At 41.0% G+C, this 18,847-nt stretch overlaps 2 protein-coding genes across 5 annotated transcripts in view; one reads left to right on the plus strand and one right to left on the minus strand.

Moving 5' to 3' along the window:
• MACROD2 (mono-ADP ribosylhydrolase 2) overlaps positions 1-18,847 on the minus strand; it is an 850,774-nt gene that overhangs the window by 732,957 nt on the left and 98,970 nt on the right. The window lies entirely within an intron of this gene.
• Positions 5,765-18,307, plus strand: FLRT3 (fibronectin leucine rich transmembrane protein 3). The gene is made up of 3 exons (XM_071422216.1): positions 5,765-5,916; positions 13,119-13,870; positions 14,954-18,307. Exon 3 carries the CDS (start codon positions 14,999-15,001, stop codon positions 16,946-16,948), a length of 1,950 nt encoding a protein of 649 aa, XP_071278317.1. The 5' UTR covers positions 5,765-5,916; positions 13,119-13,870; positions 14,954-14,998; the 3' UTR covers positions 16,949-18,307.

Below are 18,847 nucleotides of genomic sequence, written 5' to 3' on the forward strand. Positions count from 1 at the left end.
ACTCACTTTTAATGACCGTATCAACCCATAACTTTCTGCCAACCCCATTAACTGCTGTTGTACAAAGCCATTCCTAAAACAGCCTCTCTTGCTGAACAGAGGAAGGCAGAATAATAACCCCTGCTCACGACTAAATAAATCTGTTCAGACAATGTAAACTTAGTCCTTCCTGAGAATAAACACTTCTGAGTTATTCATATATTCAACACTGGCACAGCCTTTCGTAATTTCAAACGCAGGTATTACCCAAGCAAATCAGCAAATGCACAGACTCCGGCTCATTGCTAGATGTTAACACAGACTAGACACAAACAACTAGGGTGGTGCATTTGGCCAAAATAAATGTGCTAATGCTTCCATTTGCCTGCAAAGCAGGGGGTGTACATTTTTGCAGAGATTACAGATCACCACCTAATGCCTTCAGCAGCACTGTATCCCCATACACTTGCTTTGAGTTTACCAGGAATGCTAAATATTCAAATTGGGGAACTCATACATTATACAAGTGCAGAAAACTTAGCCACTGTAATTTTACCAGATTAGACCTAAGCAAGACTGCTCAACTAATAGGAGGAGGAAAGAAAATAGGAAACTCTCTAACATGTAAAAGGGGCCAAAGGAGGACAATGAGGGAGAGAAAAGAGTTCAACAGAAGCAGCTTCTCTCGGCATAAGATCAAGGCACAAAAAAATGCACAATGCAGAAAAAGGTGGAATGTGAATGTTCCCATGTGGGTTGATGTGTGGAGACACAACTGTTGGGCACTGCAGGAGGAGGGGGAGAGGAGGTGGGTAAGAGGCAGGGCATACGAAAAAAGCCTGGCAGAGGGAGGCTGAGTACACTGAAAGGAAAGACAAAGGAGGAAAATCCTCTGGGGCTATCAGGAAGTAAAAACAAAGAGAAAGGACCAGAACTATTTTCATGGCCTGCTAATAGACTTGAGAGAAAGCATGTGACTTTTCAAGCTTTCAGAACAAACTTATGAAGAACTGTGATTTCTAAAAACTGCTTATGAATATAAAACAAGAAACATGAATTTTGCCCAACTGATTGTCTGACCAGTATCTGAACAGGCACCAGCAGGAGCAGCAATGAGTTCCAACATTAACAGGCAAAACAGGAACATGGACAGAAAGGAGTCATCCACCCCAAGCCCCTTCTTAGCAAGCCCCAAATCACCCTTGCCTTGCATATCTCTCTATCCTCAAAGGCTGGCTCTGGGCAACTCTTGCATAAGCAGCAACAAAGCTCCAAGAAAGAGTCCAAGACCAAAATTGCACCAGATTTTTTTTCCTGCCATTTCAGAAGGTTTCAGGTTGGTTTTTTTCACTTTTAAAATGTATTTCTGTACTACTGGAACCCTTTTTATAGAGGCAGGTGTAAAAATGCATTTACCACTTTGTTCAGCTCAGTACAGGCCTCATCCATAAAAATGTGAATTTGCAAATGCAGAACTACCCTGAGGGCAGAACAGCAGGTTTTTTTCTTCACAGGATTCTTCCTCACACACACTAGACATTACTAACAATCTCAGCTAAGGTTTTCAAGGTTGTTTTGGAGGAACACTAGTTTTCCTGCCTTTAACACACTTTCAAAGCCACATCAAGCAAAAGGAAAGTCTCTTGTGTTCTGACAGCATTGCTTACTTTGTCAAGTAAGCAAGGAAAAACTCCATGTTCTTCATAGCTGCAAAGGAGTTAGCACTGTTTCTCCTAAAAATGTTGTCATGGTGGCTTCATGGTTTGACATCTAACAAACAGAGGAAATTGCTTTTTGAATACAAATATTCACTTTAAGCATTAGGAGCAAACTTTCCTGGAATGGACTTTACGGAGTCAGCTTTCTTTACCCACTGCAGTATGTCCTGTAAATAATAAAAAATAAATACCTCACTCAAAGGCTTTGCAATTTCAAGTACCCTATTAAGTTACTTAATTTTGCTATCCATAGCACATGATCTCACAAGCAAAGCTGTTTATTTGCCTTAGGGAAAATACAGATGTGATTGCATCACGAGTGTTTCTGAGTTGACAGGGCTTTTCCCTGGGGCTGTTTAGGAGAGCTGGAAAGAAGAACGGGGAGAAAGCATGGGGAGAAGAGGGAGGAATGGCAGAAAATACAGGTACAGTGGTCTAACCTCCTGGCCTTTACAGAGAGACAAAATAACCACAATAACAACTATTACCTCTCACATTCCTCTGGCAGGGGAAAAGAAAGAAGCACACTTGAGCCCACCTACTTTTAATCGAGTATTTCGTTTTTGACTCTTCATACCTCTCTAGCTCTGCTGTGGACTGTCTTGCACGATTACACTCCCATTTTTGACACATTTGATACAGAGCTGCTGCACCAACTTTGACAAGGTACTCTATGTACATACACAGTGCTGAAAGCTGAATTTGAAAGACATTTGTACTTGGAGGGAATGTATCCAAAACTGGATTCTAATTCTGAAATGGTTCTGATCATTTAAAGACTGAAGTCTAATACAAAATGCAATATGTATTTGCTGAGAAACGCTATTTAGTGAATATCAGGAAACCTTTCAGAACATGCATCATACTCAAGTTCATATATCAGTGTCCTCTTTCCTTACATGTCTCCACAAATCAGCCTATGCCTAACTTGGATTTGGGACAGCTTGCTTTGGAAAATCAATATAACCTCATAAAAGCCTGAAGCTAAAACCCACTAACATTCATTTCAGCTTATTCCATTGAATATCAAACTATTACTCTCAGCTTTATCTGACAGAAACCTGTCCTTGAGATGCTCAACAAAGCAAAGGTTCAGTTTTGATTCTTGAAGACAGCCAGCCCTCTCCTTCACTGGGGATGAGTGATCTCAGATTCAATTTCACTTCCCAGTCAAGGTGTTTGGTTTCTCAATATTTCATAAATGTCCTGCCTGGAAATGTATATGACTGGAACCTGATCTACAGTAGGACAAAGTATACCCAGAAATCCTGTCAAGTCACAAGGAGAGTCATTCAGGTCAACCCTTGGCTAAGGGAGTTCCCAGAACTTCAATTCTTATCACACCATCAGGATGCTTAGGAGAAAAAAAAAAAAAGGCATCATCATTTCCACATTAACCTAATAGCACCTTACAAGAGCATGTTATAAACCTGCATAAAATTCTGTGAAACACATTATGTAGTGTGAGTACTCTGAATTTCCCACCCGACATCTTTTAAACCCTCTCAGCCCATGAAGCATTAACAAGATTACTGTGTCTTCCAAAAGGTAATTTCCCTGTAGGTCTGACAAGAACTTTAATCTCAGTGTCATGAGCATTAATTAATTCTATAAACAAAATACAGGTAAAACATTATTTTAACTTAAAAATTCAATTAAAATATCTCATTATATTCCTAGGCTTTGGCACGCCTAGGAATATACACACACGCCTGTGTGTTAAATATTCATATTTTTATTCCCAACATATGAGTAGCTCCATCCTTATTAACAGAACTTCTCCATTCTCTTGGAACTGAAGACACCTCGAATTCCTACATTTTAAGAAAAAGATGGGGAACGTGGTCAAGATCTCCATGTACAAGAGATTTTTTTTTGTGGAGAGTATTTTAAAGGCTACCCACCTTCTTAAGAAGTATATTTATGGAGTTTACGTAAAATAATACAGTCAAAAATCTGTTTGCAACAGCACAATAAAGACCTTTCAGTACTCCAGAGCAGCTGTGACCTGGCAAAATGTAATTATTTTTCACATGCTCTTTAGAATTCTCTAGGAATATGTACTGTAATTTCTAACCAGTGCCATAAGCACTGGGCCAGCCTTGGAATTAAGCTGAGAGATAGCTGGATGAGTACCATATACATCTTTTATAAGCATCCCACAGATCTGTGTGAAGGCTTAGCAACATGGCACAGCAACATAACCCTGGAATCTGTTATGTAATACAGCTTGAGAAATACCAAATACACAACATTTTTGAAAAATACTACTATAATCTTACAGGAATCTCAGTTAAAAAAAAAAAAAAACAAAAAAAAAAACCCAACAGGATAGGTGCAGCATTTCCCAAGTCTTAGCATTTCCACAGCCCACTATTCTGTCCCACATGACGAGACAGGGGCATGCTGTAGCACCAGATGTATCATATGTTCATGTAATTTATGTACATATGTATCCATATGCCTATAATGTGCTAGATGTGCACTTAGATGTATATGAATACAGTTGATTATTCTGAGCTGGTTAGGGCACAGCTCACTGCCAGGACTATCAATACAGACAACTGCACCTTAACCTGAAGTCAATTTACTATTAGTTTTTGCTCTCCTCAGGGAAAGATTAGAATTGAAGTGGCAGCGAAAAAATCCTTTTCCTTCCTTATAAAGGAAAATCAATCCAGATTTTTTTTAATTAGTCGAATAAATACAGCATATATATAACATTTCATATATCTAAGTATCAAGTCAATCAAACAGCATTCAAAAATTCATTAAAATCCTCTTGAGAAGGATGTTTGACACTTTTAAGTTTGTCTGGTTCTTTTTTTCGACAAAAGAGATCAACAGCAATTAAAGTATTCAAACTTTACATAGAAGGTGCACCTATGTGGCAGTTTCTATAGGATTTACAGAAGTTGAGCTCTCTTTGAAATCAATGGAGCTTGGTCTTGTAGTCGTCTGATACCAGCAAAAAGTGCAACTGGAGGATAACTAGGATGAGCAGAGCCAGTTTTCAGGAGTTTGCCTTCCCCCAGACATTGGCTCTGTGCTGGAGAACAGGCTGGTCAAAGCTCTGCATAAGGTGGCCAAAATCACTTGTGCATGGCTAATGAGAAGAACGGGATGCTCATGAATGCAGCAGCTGTCTTCTGGGAGAGACACCCCGTTTAATGGGAAATTTTAAAAAACCAAAACAATAGAAACATCAGCCTCATCTGCCAAACCTAATGCTACAGGTAAAGGAAACTGGGTTTGATGAAAAAACGCCTGGGGAAGATGTTTTGTACTTTGCCCTTTAACAACCATAAATTTCTGCTTCTGTTTGAAGGGCAGAAACTTTAGGACAAATCCCCAAGGACTGCGGCCTGGCCAGGCCACAGTTCCCCCTCAATCTCAGCCCCATCAGGCACAATAAGGGATGTCCCAGTGAGCGCTGTCCTGGGCGGAGCAGGAACCAGGCAGTTCGTATCCATTTGATGATTCCAAAAGGAGTCACCTCGGGAAAACCCTCACGTCCTCCAAAGCTACCGTAGCCTGCAATGCTTTACACGGGAGATGCCGGGGAGCGAGCGACGGCACTCACAGCCATGTGGCGACTGGGACTGAGAAAACTTATTCATTTATTTGTGTTTTAAAGACAAATAAATTTAAATGTAATTTAAACACAAATAAAGTTAAACACAAATAAATTTAAATTTAATTTTTTTAAATTTTATTTGTGTTTCGTGAAACTCGCGGCCTGTCCTGCTCCTTGGACCCAAAAGCAGGGAACCGGTATCACCTGCCCAGCCCGAAGCCGGGCACTGGGAGATGAACTGGGGGATGAAAGGGAGCCACCCCGCTCCCGGCAAGGCCACCAGCGGCACCATCGCTTCTCTGCCACGTCAAGAAGAGGCTAAAAAAATAGTTTTAAACCTCTGCCCCCCGGTGCGGCGCTGAGGCGCCACGTCCGCCCCCGACACCCCCTGCGCGGCGGGGCCGTGGCGCCGCCTGCTGCTCCCCCTAGCGGCGGCCCCGCGCCGCGCCCCGCCCCGGCCCCGCCCCCCGTGACGTCTGGCCCCGCCCCCGCGGCTCCGCCGCTGCCGCCGCGACTTGAGGGGCGCGCGCCGAGCTCCGTCCGCGGCCGCCCCGCCACAGCGCAGCGCCCGCTCCGCACCGCGCACTGCGCTCCACTCCCGGCCCCGCCGCCGGCATCGCCCCTCCCCGCGCCGCTCCGCAGGTAAGCGCGGGATAAACCGCTTCTTCTCCTCCGCGGGACTTGCGCGGTTCGGGGGGATGCGGAGAAAGAGGAGGATGTGGAGGGAAGTTTGGGCGCGCTCCCTACACCGCCAGCCGCTTCCCGGCGCCGGAGTGCGGGCACGGCGCTGCGGCGCGGAGAGTCCGCCCGCCCGCCCTCCCTCCCGGCGGGGTGCGCGGGGGGCGCGCAGGAGCGCAGAGGGCTTAGCCCGCACATCTGGAGCGGAGCCGGGGCTTCCCCAGGCTGGGCGTGCGGTGCCTGCGCTGCCCTGGCCCCCGGAGAAGGAGGCAGCGCAAAGCCGCCCTGCCTGCCTGCGCGGGGGCAGAGAGCAGCGCGGGGGGACCCGCAGAGCAGCGCCCGCGGCGCTGGGACCCCGGCCGCGCGTTCGAACGCGGATGGTGGGGGATGCTCCTGCGCGTACCCCGCATCGCTCCCACGGCTGGGAAACTTCCCCCTCCCTCCCTCCATCCATCCCCTTCTTGCTGCATCTATTTAAAAGGAAAAAAAAAAAAAAAAAAAAATTCGAGGCGATGCGTTCGCGCCCCTGCGCAGCGCTGTCCCCCGCACTACAAAGTCTGCGGGCGAGAAGATGGGCAACAAAATGGTTGCACAGAAAGAATGCAACAGGCCCAAATTCCCGCCCCGACGCCCCACTTTCTTTGGGAAGAAGAGCCGGCTCATAATCCTCCTGCCGTTCTATAGGTCCTCGCCTAGTTCTAATCAACTTTTCAGCTGTTTTCAGTGTATTAAGTGATTGTGTGCCCTCGTACAGGCACAGCTAATTAATTTATAAACGGCTTGCAAATAAATAATTCACTACGTACTTTGTTGCACACCTCATCTCTACGTGATTCTGACCTCAAAAATCGTTTCACGACTGCTGGATGTGCCAAAATCTTTTGGTCTTAGCTCTTTTCCTCAAATGCAATTAGGAGCTGCAACTTAGTTGATCAGGCAGAGCCCAAGTATTCCTGCATTTCCCAACGTAGTGGTCCTGCTTCCAGCATCTGCCATAGCTCACAGCAAGCAGGCACAGCTTTCTGATTTTGGGGTTGGTTGGCTGGTTCTTTTTTTGGATTCCTGCTTAGTTTCCAAGCTCATCCCCTTGGTGAATAAAAGCTCAGCTCTTGCACAGACAGCTGCCTTTCTGGCTCAGTCCTGCTCTTTGAGGTCGCCTCAATTTTAATCTCTCAGACCGCAAAGGGGTTTGAGCTCAACCCTGGCACATCCAGGCAAAGTTGCAAGGAGTGTTGCAAACGCGAGGACGAGTGTATGTAATTAACTAATTCATGGAATGCTGTTACCGACGGCTTATTAATTCGGGCTGAAGGCAAGTCGCTTCCCTTCTGCAAGGGATCAGTTCTGGTCAGTTAACAGAGTACAGTGGAGTATTTTCTACACCAGATTCACACCAAAATGCAGAATTACTTTACAGTTCAATCTTATTCCTGCACATTAGCTGAATGCATTTTCTCTTTGCCTCTTTGAAACAAGAAGATTCACATTTTGCATTTCCGTGTACATCTTTTATACAAAGAGGCTGAAAATGTTCAGACTTTAAAAAACAGTTCATTATCCTGACCCTAATTTCCTTGTCTAAAATATACTGCCCAAAAAGATAGAAGGATCACTTATGCTCACCATCTACTGCCTGGGGATATGGCATCTTAATGAACATTTCTTTGAATTAGACTGAAAAACGCATTTGTTAATTCAAGTGTATAAAGAAAATAATTATTTGCTATAAAACAGAAAGATCAGTCTGTGTTTGCCTTGTCGATATATGCCATGCATTAGGTCATACTCAAGAGCTTTCAGTGCCCTTCCCTCCCTCAAAAGAAAACCCACCTTTAAGTTTCCTTTAATTTATTCCAAACCTATACAATACAGCCCTGTTTAAGATAGGGTTTCAGATATTTCATAAACAAAAGGTATACCTGGGTTTACAGAAAGCCAATTATCTTGAAATACACTGGGTTTATTCTAATCCTACTTCATGCTGCTATCAAGCTTTTTTATTTTTCCATCCACATTTAATCACTTCTAAAAGCTGTGTTTTTCCTGTCTTCTGTGTTCCTCCTGCATACCAGAAACAGTGACAGCCCTTGGAATATATTTAAAATGCTAATTCTCTTCTTTTTTTTTTTTTTTTGGTACAGTTGTACCATTTTAACTGGAGAACAACCAGATAAATACTGCAAGTAATCAGCATGGGAAATTCTTTAAACTCTATAGAAGAGTGATTTATTTTATTTTTTATAACTCCCTCCTTTGCAAGCTGCCTCTGTTTTTCTCAACGGGAGACTTTGTTGTAATTAAAGCAGAGAAGACTGGACAGCAGCAAAAAACATCTGACTTGTGGCTCTTAAAAGCACAGGTTTTGTAGCATGTACCACCCCCCAGTGGGCAAAAAACTCTGTAGTAAACTCACAGCGAGCTTTGATCTCCAGAAATAAAGTGGATACATTTTACAGGAAGAACGAAATAAAGATGAGTTTCTGGGTTGGGGTTTTTGCTGTTTGTTTTGGTTTGGGTTTTTTCCTCTGTCACCAGTAGCTAAAAGTTGTCTGATATTGTGTAAGTCAATGGTGACTAATCAAAGCAATTGCTGGAGTTTGCAAACTTTGCAGTTGCAGTTATTTGAAGTGGCTTCAGTTGGGAGATGGCCATCTTTGTCTCCTTGGAGCAGGAAGCATGGATGCTAATGGCTAGTTAGCTCTTAAGTTTTTTCCTTAATCACTTCAAAGCACAAGAGTGCATGCAAGAATTAATATGTGATTGCTTACATTTCTTTTTAAAAGCAGCCAAATACCACTCAGGGCAGGAATCTTGAAAAGTGTTCAGTACATATCTTATGGCATCACTAACTCTCTTTGCCTTTCATGAGCTGTAAGAAGCCAAACATTCTTACAACTTCGTGTTTTTTCTGATTTTTTGAGGAGCAAACTTAGTAATCAGGAGATGAGCAAACAACTGCTTTAAAAAGGAAAGAAACAAAACTACTGAAACTTTATCTAGTGTTCAAGTAATGTTTTTACATGTCAGAGGAGTTATGTGCCAGAAACTCCCTATCAGGTATAATTCTACCTAAACTTGTCAAGAGGGGAAAACCAGATTTTTTTCCCTTGAAACAATGGCAGCATTTGTTCTCTATTCTTTTATTTAATGCCCAGACAAGTTACCTCAGCAGCAGCTCTCAAAAAGAAAACCTAGAAGCCATAATTGGCTAAATTCAAAGAGCACTAAAACACGAACCAAAAATCCTTTGCAAAAGATCTCCCCCTCAAAGTGTTTTCTTAACGTGCAGCAGAGTAGTCAAAACAAGAAAGTGACAAGGAATAGAGTAATAGTCTGGGTCTTTTCAACCCAGCATCTTCAAAACTAGGAAACATTTTAGAAGTAAACTTCAGAAGAGAGGCACTCATAGTTCATTTCCATCCTCTACAGCAAATACAGGTTTGGCTGATCTTGGGTGTGGAGTCAAGCTTTTACTCAGAATTCATTTCTAAGTCAGATTTACTTGCATTTGAGGGAAGATCACATAAAAATTTGCATTTTTTAGGACACTTGAGTTAGACTTAATAAGACACCAGCAGTATTATTCCTACTGTACAAGAAGTGGCAGCAAGTTTTCGGCAAGTAAATGAAATCTCCAACAAAAAACAACAGCAAATTTCACTAACAGGCAGTGCTACAGCCTGACTGAAGGGCTCACTCTCACTTTAACAAACTCCTTTGCATTTTTTACCCCTTGCAAAGACAGCTAGAGGACCTTCTGCTTGCCTAGCACCAAACAAAAGGCTGGGGCACCTTCCTGAAATACGATGATCGTGGAAATTGCAGCTCCTAGACAGGGTGCTTAGAAAGCATTTTGCTGTCACTATCAACTAACCCTGAGTAATACACTTAAAGAAAACAAAGTGTGGACATTGTTTTAAGTCTAGATTAGCACTGTGGAACTTCTTAAAAAAAAAAAAAAAAGTTGGTGAAGCTGTTTAAGCTGCAGCATGACCTTTGTAAGCACAACTGACTTTATAAGCAGTAGATGGACTTCACAAGTATTTTAAAAAATAAGCACATTTTGTGTTTCTGGTATGCTTCAGATTCTAAACAAATACAGAGCTACTTCTGGAATAGAAGTACAGTGGTTAAGCAAATTGGCTTATCAAGAATGTACATTCTAATGGTGGCTTTGAATAATCGTTTTGTCTTTTACAACCTCAAAATACCTAGTAGTTTCCCTTTCCTCTGTTACTTTGATGGTAAGAAAGAAGCCACTGAGCTACCAGAGTTACTGCTGGAGAACACAGAGATTGATTAGAAATTCAAATAAGCATTGTGTGACCTCAAGTGAGGCAGGTCTTGATTTTATTCACATTTTCTATTAACTTGGAAAGAAATATTTGACACTGTTTTTAGGAAAAACCCCAACTTTTCAAATGTACCAAAACCATTTATTTTGTTAAGCCATTGCCTGCCTACAGTACAGTGAGTGCAGCTGGACTCCATACTTCAGGGTAAATACAATGTTCTTCTAATGTACTTTTTTTGGTTTTTTTTTAATAGCTCAACTTACGTTGAACATTTTAAAATGAGATTTCCCCCTTGTTGTACCACAGCAGTAAGTCCACATGCAAGGTCCACCCATTGCTGATATCTCTAGTAATTCACTAGCTTACACAGTCCCAGGAAAACTAATTTAACCATGTGGTTCAGAAAGTTGAGGAAAACATTCAATTTGGAATAAAGAGCAAAAAGGCTGCTGTTCAATTTTTCCAGTGTTACTTTTGTTACCAAAAAACAAGGACTGATTTTTCTGCATTTAAAAATTATTAGCACAGTTTCTACAATCTGGTCTGCTCAAAAATAATGGCTTCTTTCAAAACCATGTGTCCATGAAGCCTCCCAATCTGATGCTGCAGAAACCTGGACACAGTGTGTGTACCAGTGGGGGTCACTTTTCTTTTCATCCTGCCGGATCAGCTATAATGACTTGGTGTCAGGGAATATTTAGAGACAGCTCAAGAAGGGGAAAGTTGGAGCATGGCAGCATGATTCCCTTCTTCTCTGTAGACAGATCACTGGAGCCTTTGATATGCAAAAACATTGTTTTCAGCTATGGCTTGAGATATAAAAGGGAAGTGCAAGATATCAAACAATCAAGACCTGAAGAAAACTATTCTAAGTTTAGAAAAAGGGAGTGGGGGGTATAGTCTTAATCCACATTTTTGAAACAGTGTCGTCTTCTCCAAAGAGACCTTTTCTTTTTCTTGCTCTTGTTTTCATGTAATTTTGAGAGAAGGGATAAAAAAAATTCCAGGAACTTAATGAGCTTTAGTGCTTTCATTTTAATCCTACACATTACTGCTATTATAATAGTGGCAATAAATGAAGAGATGACTATCAAATGAAGCACAGAGGAAACAGTTTATGTGCTAGAAAGGTAAAATAAATGAACTTGCTGTGTGCATGTATCTATGTAATGTATGCATACTAGAGCCAACGTTTTGCTTAATACTAACAAGTTTTTTACAACTCAGAGTTTTAAAGAAAATTTATGATTTTAAGTACTTAAAAGTTATTGTAGCCTTCAAAGGCCTATTAAAGGAATTTATATTCCTATTTCACCATACCCTTCCAGAAAATACCTTCTATCACGACTTCACATTAGTTCCTAAGAGACACCATTTTTTTCTACAGCTGTTAAGCTGCTCTTTATTTCAAAGTTTTAGGAATAGGGCCTGGGCTTCTTTCCCCAAACACTTGAGTAATACAGAGCAAGAAAACTAGACACTGCAAGAATACAGAGCTTTTTTGTTCCATTTCATAATGATTATATAATTCACCCAAATTACATAAGTTACCACTAAACATGCATTCCCTTCTATTTAAAATGTGGCCACATAGATTGTGTTTTTGCCTTAAATAAAGCATACATAAAATACTTATTTATGCCACCGAGGGGGTCTCTCATTTTGAGTTCTTTTTTTTTTTTTTCATTGGGCAACTGCTGAAAACAGGATTCTGAAAACAAAGCTCAGAGGAGCATGAAAGCAGCAGCAGGAGAGGAGAGTCTTTTCCACTCCCTCACTGGGTACTCACACCATCTCTCAAATGGGGGGCTTTGGGGTTTTTTTTTTACTGGTTAACGTTTTTCTATGAAAAAGAGCAGCAGAATTTGTATCTATTTAAATATATCACTGCATATTCTGTGTTGCTGTAAGGAATATGACTGGTCTGTTTCATAACAGACCTGCTACAAATTGCAAAAGACATTTATAAAACACAGAGTGTTTTGTGTTTAGGTCAAGTATTTTACAGAGGAGCAGAAGATGCTCTAGTTTTGCTCCCAGGAAGGCAACTAAGCAAGCATTACTCAGCACACTGTTCCTGCCAAGTACTTTGGTTCCAAGGATTGTGCTTGGTCCCTTGGACAAATGTGATGTCACAAAAGGGAAAAGCAAGTACACATTAAGGATTTGTTTCATTTCAGATTTAACCACTTTTCTTTCAGACATGCTGCCCACAGACTTGCTGGGGACTTGGTATCTCACTGGGTATTTTATGCAGTAGTGATATGAAGTAGCCCAAGTTTAAATGCTTTTTAAGAAATAATTAGTCTTCTGTAAGAAATACAAAGGAAAGAAATAATATTTTGCTTCTTTTTATAAAATTTACAGACTAAACCCACCTATGTATTGCCAAAAATCAGACACAGATGCCTGGCTAGTCCCTAGCTCAGAATCAACATGCTGCAAGTGGGAAATACATTCATACAATGCTTTCCCTTTCACACAGTAGCTAGTGAAGAGCAATTAGCTCCTTTTACACTTAAAACCAAGGAGATCATCTATTTACCAGGAACACAAAAGCAACCATTTTGTTCTCCTCTAAGGAGGTAACACTAGCATTTGACAGCAGATGAAAAACTTAATTTACAAATATTTTATTACTCTCTGCCTTTATTTTTCTATTGAAATAAGGGAAAATACCAGTTCCAGCAAAACTGCAGTAACATGAAACTACACAGCAAAACATTTTTTGAAAGAGCTCTGTGGATTTTGCTGAAATACCAATGCCTTGGGGAAACAAGGTGTGCTACTCATGTACAGGGGATGCAACCCTTAAAACTAGTATGCACCAGCTGTTATTAATTCCAATTTTTTTTGTTTTTACTTTTGCAGGACATTAGGAGTTCGAGGAAAGCTTTCAAAGGGGAGTTTTCTGGGAAGGAAATCATATTTTTGTGGGGGTTTTTTATAATGAAGAAAACCATCTGAATTGCCTGATGTTTCTGTGGTAAAGTAACTTGCATTCTTGCAGCACAGGAGGAATTCTTTCCTGCATTACAAATTTGGAAGAAGCACTAAAAAGTGAGAGTTGGAAAACGTTTCTCTGAAAGAGGTGTGGATGTATCAGGATGTAGCTACTGTACAAAGGTCATCCTTGGATAATTCTGGATAGGAAAAAGCATCCCTTTTCCTGACCTCCTGATGAGGCTGCAGTCCTTCGAGCCTCAGCATAATGAATGGTTTCTATCACGCGGCACTGCAGTTCCCTCCTCTGACTACTACGCTGCACAGAAGAGTTTGTAAGAGTTACAAAGAAAAGTAATTCCTGCTAAAGGCATTAAAGCAAACAAAAGAGGCTCTTCATTCACAGACTTTACATGAGGACTAAAATAGAAGGAAGCTGAAGCTTTTCTACACTGGGGCCTGGTGTGCTTATGTACCATGATAAATCTTGGTTGGAATGCTCATTGAGTATCGTGCCAGGAGCCAGGAAACACACACCACCACCACCACCAAGGAGCATCTGAGTAAACACCATCAAGAGAAAACTGCTTCATGGAGTAAACCATAACAGTGACTGGGCAGAAAGACATCCCTTTACTGGATATCCTCAAGCACAAAATTTACTCATACCTTTAAATACGGTAGGATCAATATAAATTTATTTTCCTTTTCATGCCTCTGAGAATAAAGTTCAATTAATATATGAACCCATAAGAGAAAAGGTCATGACACTGCTTAATGCATAGGTCATCTTGCAGGAGTTCTCACAACCCTAATTACAATGGTAATTTAATTATGTTGTCTTAAAAGCTATAAAAATGCTAATTACCTGAGCTCAGTGTACAACCACACTACCAATGCAAAGTATAATCTCAGTCTCAAGAGTTAATTTCTACTATGCTGGTAATAAGATGGGAAAATGTGGTTAAACCTGCCAAATAGACTCTTATGAGTGTGCTACTTAGTAAGACGACTTTTGAGAATGACAAATATTTAAACATGAAATTAAGCATGTAATGAAATATTTCATCCAGTGAACTAGAAAGCCATAGCTCTACCAGCTACCTGCCAGTTGTAACATTCACCTTTCTGAAGCTTGAAAACCAAGCAAAATAGTCTGCAGTGTTTGTAAGTTACATACTGTGAAGCTGAGCACCGGGGAAGACTTGGGAAAATGTCTTCACTGGCCCTCACTCTTTTATCTGCATTTTATGCTTTGCTTTTAGGGCTTTTTTTGAACTTCTGAAATAGCTACCACTAGACTTGTGGGTTTGGTAAGGGTTTTATAGTTCACTTAAGGGCTCCTGAGGAAGTTAGCTGGCTTAGGAATTACTTCTTATCTTTCAGATATAGGATGATTTACTTGAACTCTGGTGTGACTTCTGTTCTGTTCTTATCTGGTATCTGTGAACAAAGATTGTCGGTATACATGAAATGGGAAGGAATCCTTAGAAAGAGTCTTGTTGCTTAAGCAAAATAATTCACAGATCAGGCATACTTGATTATATTATTTTCAATCACTATGCAGAATAACCTATTTAGTTAATTGAATGAGTACAAGTAGTAGAATTATTGATGTAAGGAAAAGAGAGGAAAATGCACCTACGCACTTGAATTTTGGTTTAATGTGTGTTTCAGATGTCTTCTGTAATGTTGAAGTTGTTTTTTTTATTGCGGTTTCTTCACTGATGATCTGGATAATTTTGTTTGTTTGGTTTTTTTAGATTGTTGAAGATCAGAACTGTATAGAAATCTCATCATTCCTGACCATGATTAGTGTTACCTGGAGCATCTTCCTAGTTTGGACTAAAATAGGGCTGTTACTTGACATGGCACCTTATTCTGTTAGTGCCAAATCGTGCCCTTCAGTGTGTCGCTGTGATATGGGTTTCATATATTGTAATGATCGCGATTTGACGTCTATTCCTACAGGAATCCCAGAGGATGCAACCACCCTCTTCCTTCAGAACAATCAAATAAATAATGCTGGGATTCCTTCAGAACTGAAGAACTTGCTTAGGGTGGAAAGAATATATTTATACCGCAACAGCCTAGATGAATTCCCCACTAACCTCCCTAAGTACATTAAGGAACTGCATTTGCAGGAGAACAATATAAGGACCATTACTTATGATTCACTTTCAAAAATTCCTTATCTGGAAGAACTGCATTTGGATGATAATTCTGTTTCTGCCGTTAGCATCGAGGATGGAGCTTTCCGGGACAACATCTATCTCAGACTTCTTTTTCTCTCTCGAAATCACCTTAGCACCATTCCCTGGGGTTTGCCTAAAACCATAGAAGAGCTACGCTTGGATGATAATCGCATTTCCACAATTTCTGAGCTGTCCCTTCAAGACCTTACAAATCTAAAACGCCTTGTTTTAGATGGAAATCTTCTAAATAATCATGGATTAGGAGACAAAGTCTTCATTAATCTAGTCAATCTTACAGAATTGTCATTGGTCCGCAATTCACTCACAGCTGCGCCGGTGAATTTGCCGGGAACAAACCTAAGAAAGCTTTATCTCCAAGAAAACCACATCAACCGTGTGCCACCCAATGCTTTCTCTTACCTACGGCAATTGTACCGACTAGATATGTCCAATAACAATCTCAGCAATTTACCTCAGGGTGTCTTTGATGACCTGGACAACATCACTCAACTTTTTCTCCGCAACAACCCTTGGCACTGCGGGTGCAAAATGAAATGGGTACGTGACTGGTTACAGTCACTGCCTTTAAAAGTGAACGTACGTGGACTGATGTGTCAGGCACCAGAAAAAGTACGCGGGATGGCTATCAAAGACCTCAGCGCAGACCTGTTTGACTGTAAGGACGATAGTGTGATAAGCACCATCCAAATCACTACTGCGGTACCAAACACATTATACCCAGCCCAGGGACACTGGCCCATTTCTGTGACCAAACAACCAGACATCAAGACTCCCAACCTAAACAAAAACTACAGAACCACGGCGAGCCCGGTACGCAAAATCATTACAATATTTGTGAAATCCGTAAGCACGGAGACTATCCACATCTCCTGGAAAGTTGCACTACCGATGACTGCTTTGAGACTGAGCTGGCTCAAGATGGGTCACAGCCCTGCCTTTGGATCTATAACTGAAACTATAGTTACAGGCGACAGAAACGACTATTTGCTCACGGCTCTCGAACCGGAGTCACCGTACCGTGTGTGCATGGTTCCCATGGAAACCAGCAACATCTATCTCTCCGACGAAACACCCGAATGCATCGAGACCGAGACGGCGCCTCTGAAGATGTACAACCCTACCACCACCCTCAACCGGGAGCAGGAGAAAGAACCTTACAAAAACTCCAGCTTGCCCTTGGCCGCCATCATCGGCGGCGTGGTGGCGCTGGTGGCCATAGGGCTGCTGGCCCTGGTCTGCTGGTACGTGCACAGAAACGGGTCCCTCTTCTCCCGGAACTGCACCTACAGCAAGGGACGCCGGAGAAAAGACGACTATGCCGAAGCGGGAACCAAGAAGGATAACTCCATCTTGGAAATCAGGGAGACTTCTTTCCAGATGATACCAATTACCAGTGACCAAGTGTCCAAGGAGGAGTTTGTAATACACACCATTTTCCCACCTAATGGCATGAATCTGTACAAGAACAGCCACAGTGAAAGCAGTAGTAACAGGAGCTACAGAGACAGTGGTATTCCAGATTCAGATCATTCACACTCATGATACTGAGGGACGTGAAAGACTGGTTTGGGTTTTGTTGGGTTTTTTGGGTTTGTTTTGTTTTTTAAAGAAAACAAGAAAAGACTGATTTAACAGTTGCTGTTCTACTGCAAAACACTGGATTAAAAGACTGACAAAGCAATGTACTGTACATTTGCCATATAATTTATATTTAAGAACTTTTTATTAAAAGTTTCAAATTTCAGGCTACTGCTGCGATTAATGTAGTGGGGATACCTGACCACAATTCTATATTTTAGTATTTTTTAGTAATTTGTACTGTATTTTCCTTGCTAATATTGAAGTTACAGACCATTTAACTTTTGTGTTCTACTGAGTAAGATGACTTGTTGACTGTGAAAGTGAATTTTCTTGCCGTGTTGAGCAGTCAGAACATTCATCTGAGATCCTTGTAAGTGTAAGCACAGGTCATTTTTCACTTTGGTATCAATAAAATAATGTTGAACCTGGCAAGTCAGGAAGATCAAAAATGGCTACAAAAAACTCACAGAACTTCCAGTGTTGGGTCTATTAAATCTGTAAACCACAACAATATTCAATAAACAAAAATGTGTGTAGTAATGGGCAATATCAGCTGTCTGGATATATCCATTCAACAGTGGTGAAATCCAATTTAAATGAGAATAAGCAAATTGATGATATGCATGAGACTGAAGCTTTTGACAAGTGTTAAAAAAAAAAACATAATCCCTAGAGGAAAGCATAATCAAATTCCAAACAAATAATTAAAAAAAAAAGGTAGGCTCTACAAACCAAGGGGGTAGACACAGTTCAGGAATAGTTTTTTTGGTTATCAGAATCATTGGTCTGTATATTACAGACAAAATGGATGCTCACTGGCATTTGGGAGGCAAGGGCAGGCAACACTTTGAAACTGCTTTGAAAAGAAAAAGGGCTGAAAGTGCAGTTTCACAAGAAAGGGGAGCAGGACAAAACCCAAGTCAATAAATGCAAGGTCTCAAAAAACTGTGGTCCCAAAGGTGAGCAGACAAATGGAAAATGCAGCTATTCTGAAGCATATACGAGTCTGTGTTCAGTATAATGCTGTTACAGTCAGGAATACTGCCCATTACTGTCACAGTTATCCAGAAATTCCTTGGTAAATCTGTGAGGTAACATGTTTCTTTCTGCCTTCCTGCTGAACTATGAGCTATTATGTTTAAACCCCAAGCCACTCTTTGTTGCAATAATCATTCTGTTTCTTCAACTAAAAACCAAAGTGCTTTGTACGCCCTTTGGCCAGTCTTGTGTGTGCCTTGATCCAACACTACATGTATCAAGCTTTTAAAAACTAAGAAAAAAGGAAATAATAAAATACCCACCTTTTCATACATAACTTAACTATGAAAAATACTGGTCTTATTCATGAATGAAGTTGAAAAACTACTTCAGAATTATGCTGCACCTCTGCAGTGCTCTGATAAGAAACCCACTTGGAAGCTACTACTTCTCAGGTCATGAGCTTCTGTGTTCAGGTTAACAGTATTACCCTTGCAGGTTTTCTTCATTATTAATCACTTGGAAAAAAAGTTTTCACAACAGTGAACAATGAAAGGGAGGGAAGGCTTGGAGTTACAACCCTCTGAAGTACAGGGATTTTTTTAAAGAAACAGCAAATGAAAAATTTAATATTTCAGACAATATCTCAGACAAGAAGGAATGTATACCAAATGCAGTTTAATTCTATGAGAATTTTAGTGGTACTTGGCCTGTGTGTTTCCTTAAGAGTAGTAAAGGATGAGGGAGTGACCAACACTGAGACTAATGGTTTCAGTGACCAGCCTGCAAATCAATCTCCTACCAGGGCTCCACCTAACTGCGCAGACACAAAATTTCCAGTAACACACTTTTTTTTATCCTCATTTTCAAGATGTGCCCAGG

This window comes from Agelaius tricolor, unplaced genomic scaffold, assembly GCF_023055355.1.
Source record: "Agelaius tricolor isolate 1412-34295 unplaced genomic scaffold, bAgeTri1.0.p SCAF_1, whole genome shotgun sequence".
Lineage (NCBI taxonomy): Eukaryota > Metazoa > Chordata > Aves > Passeriformes > Icteridae > Agelaius > Agelaius tricolor.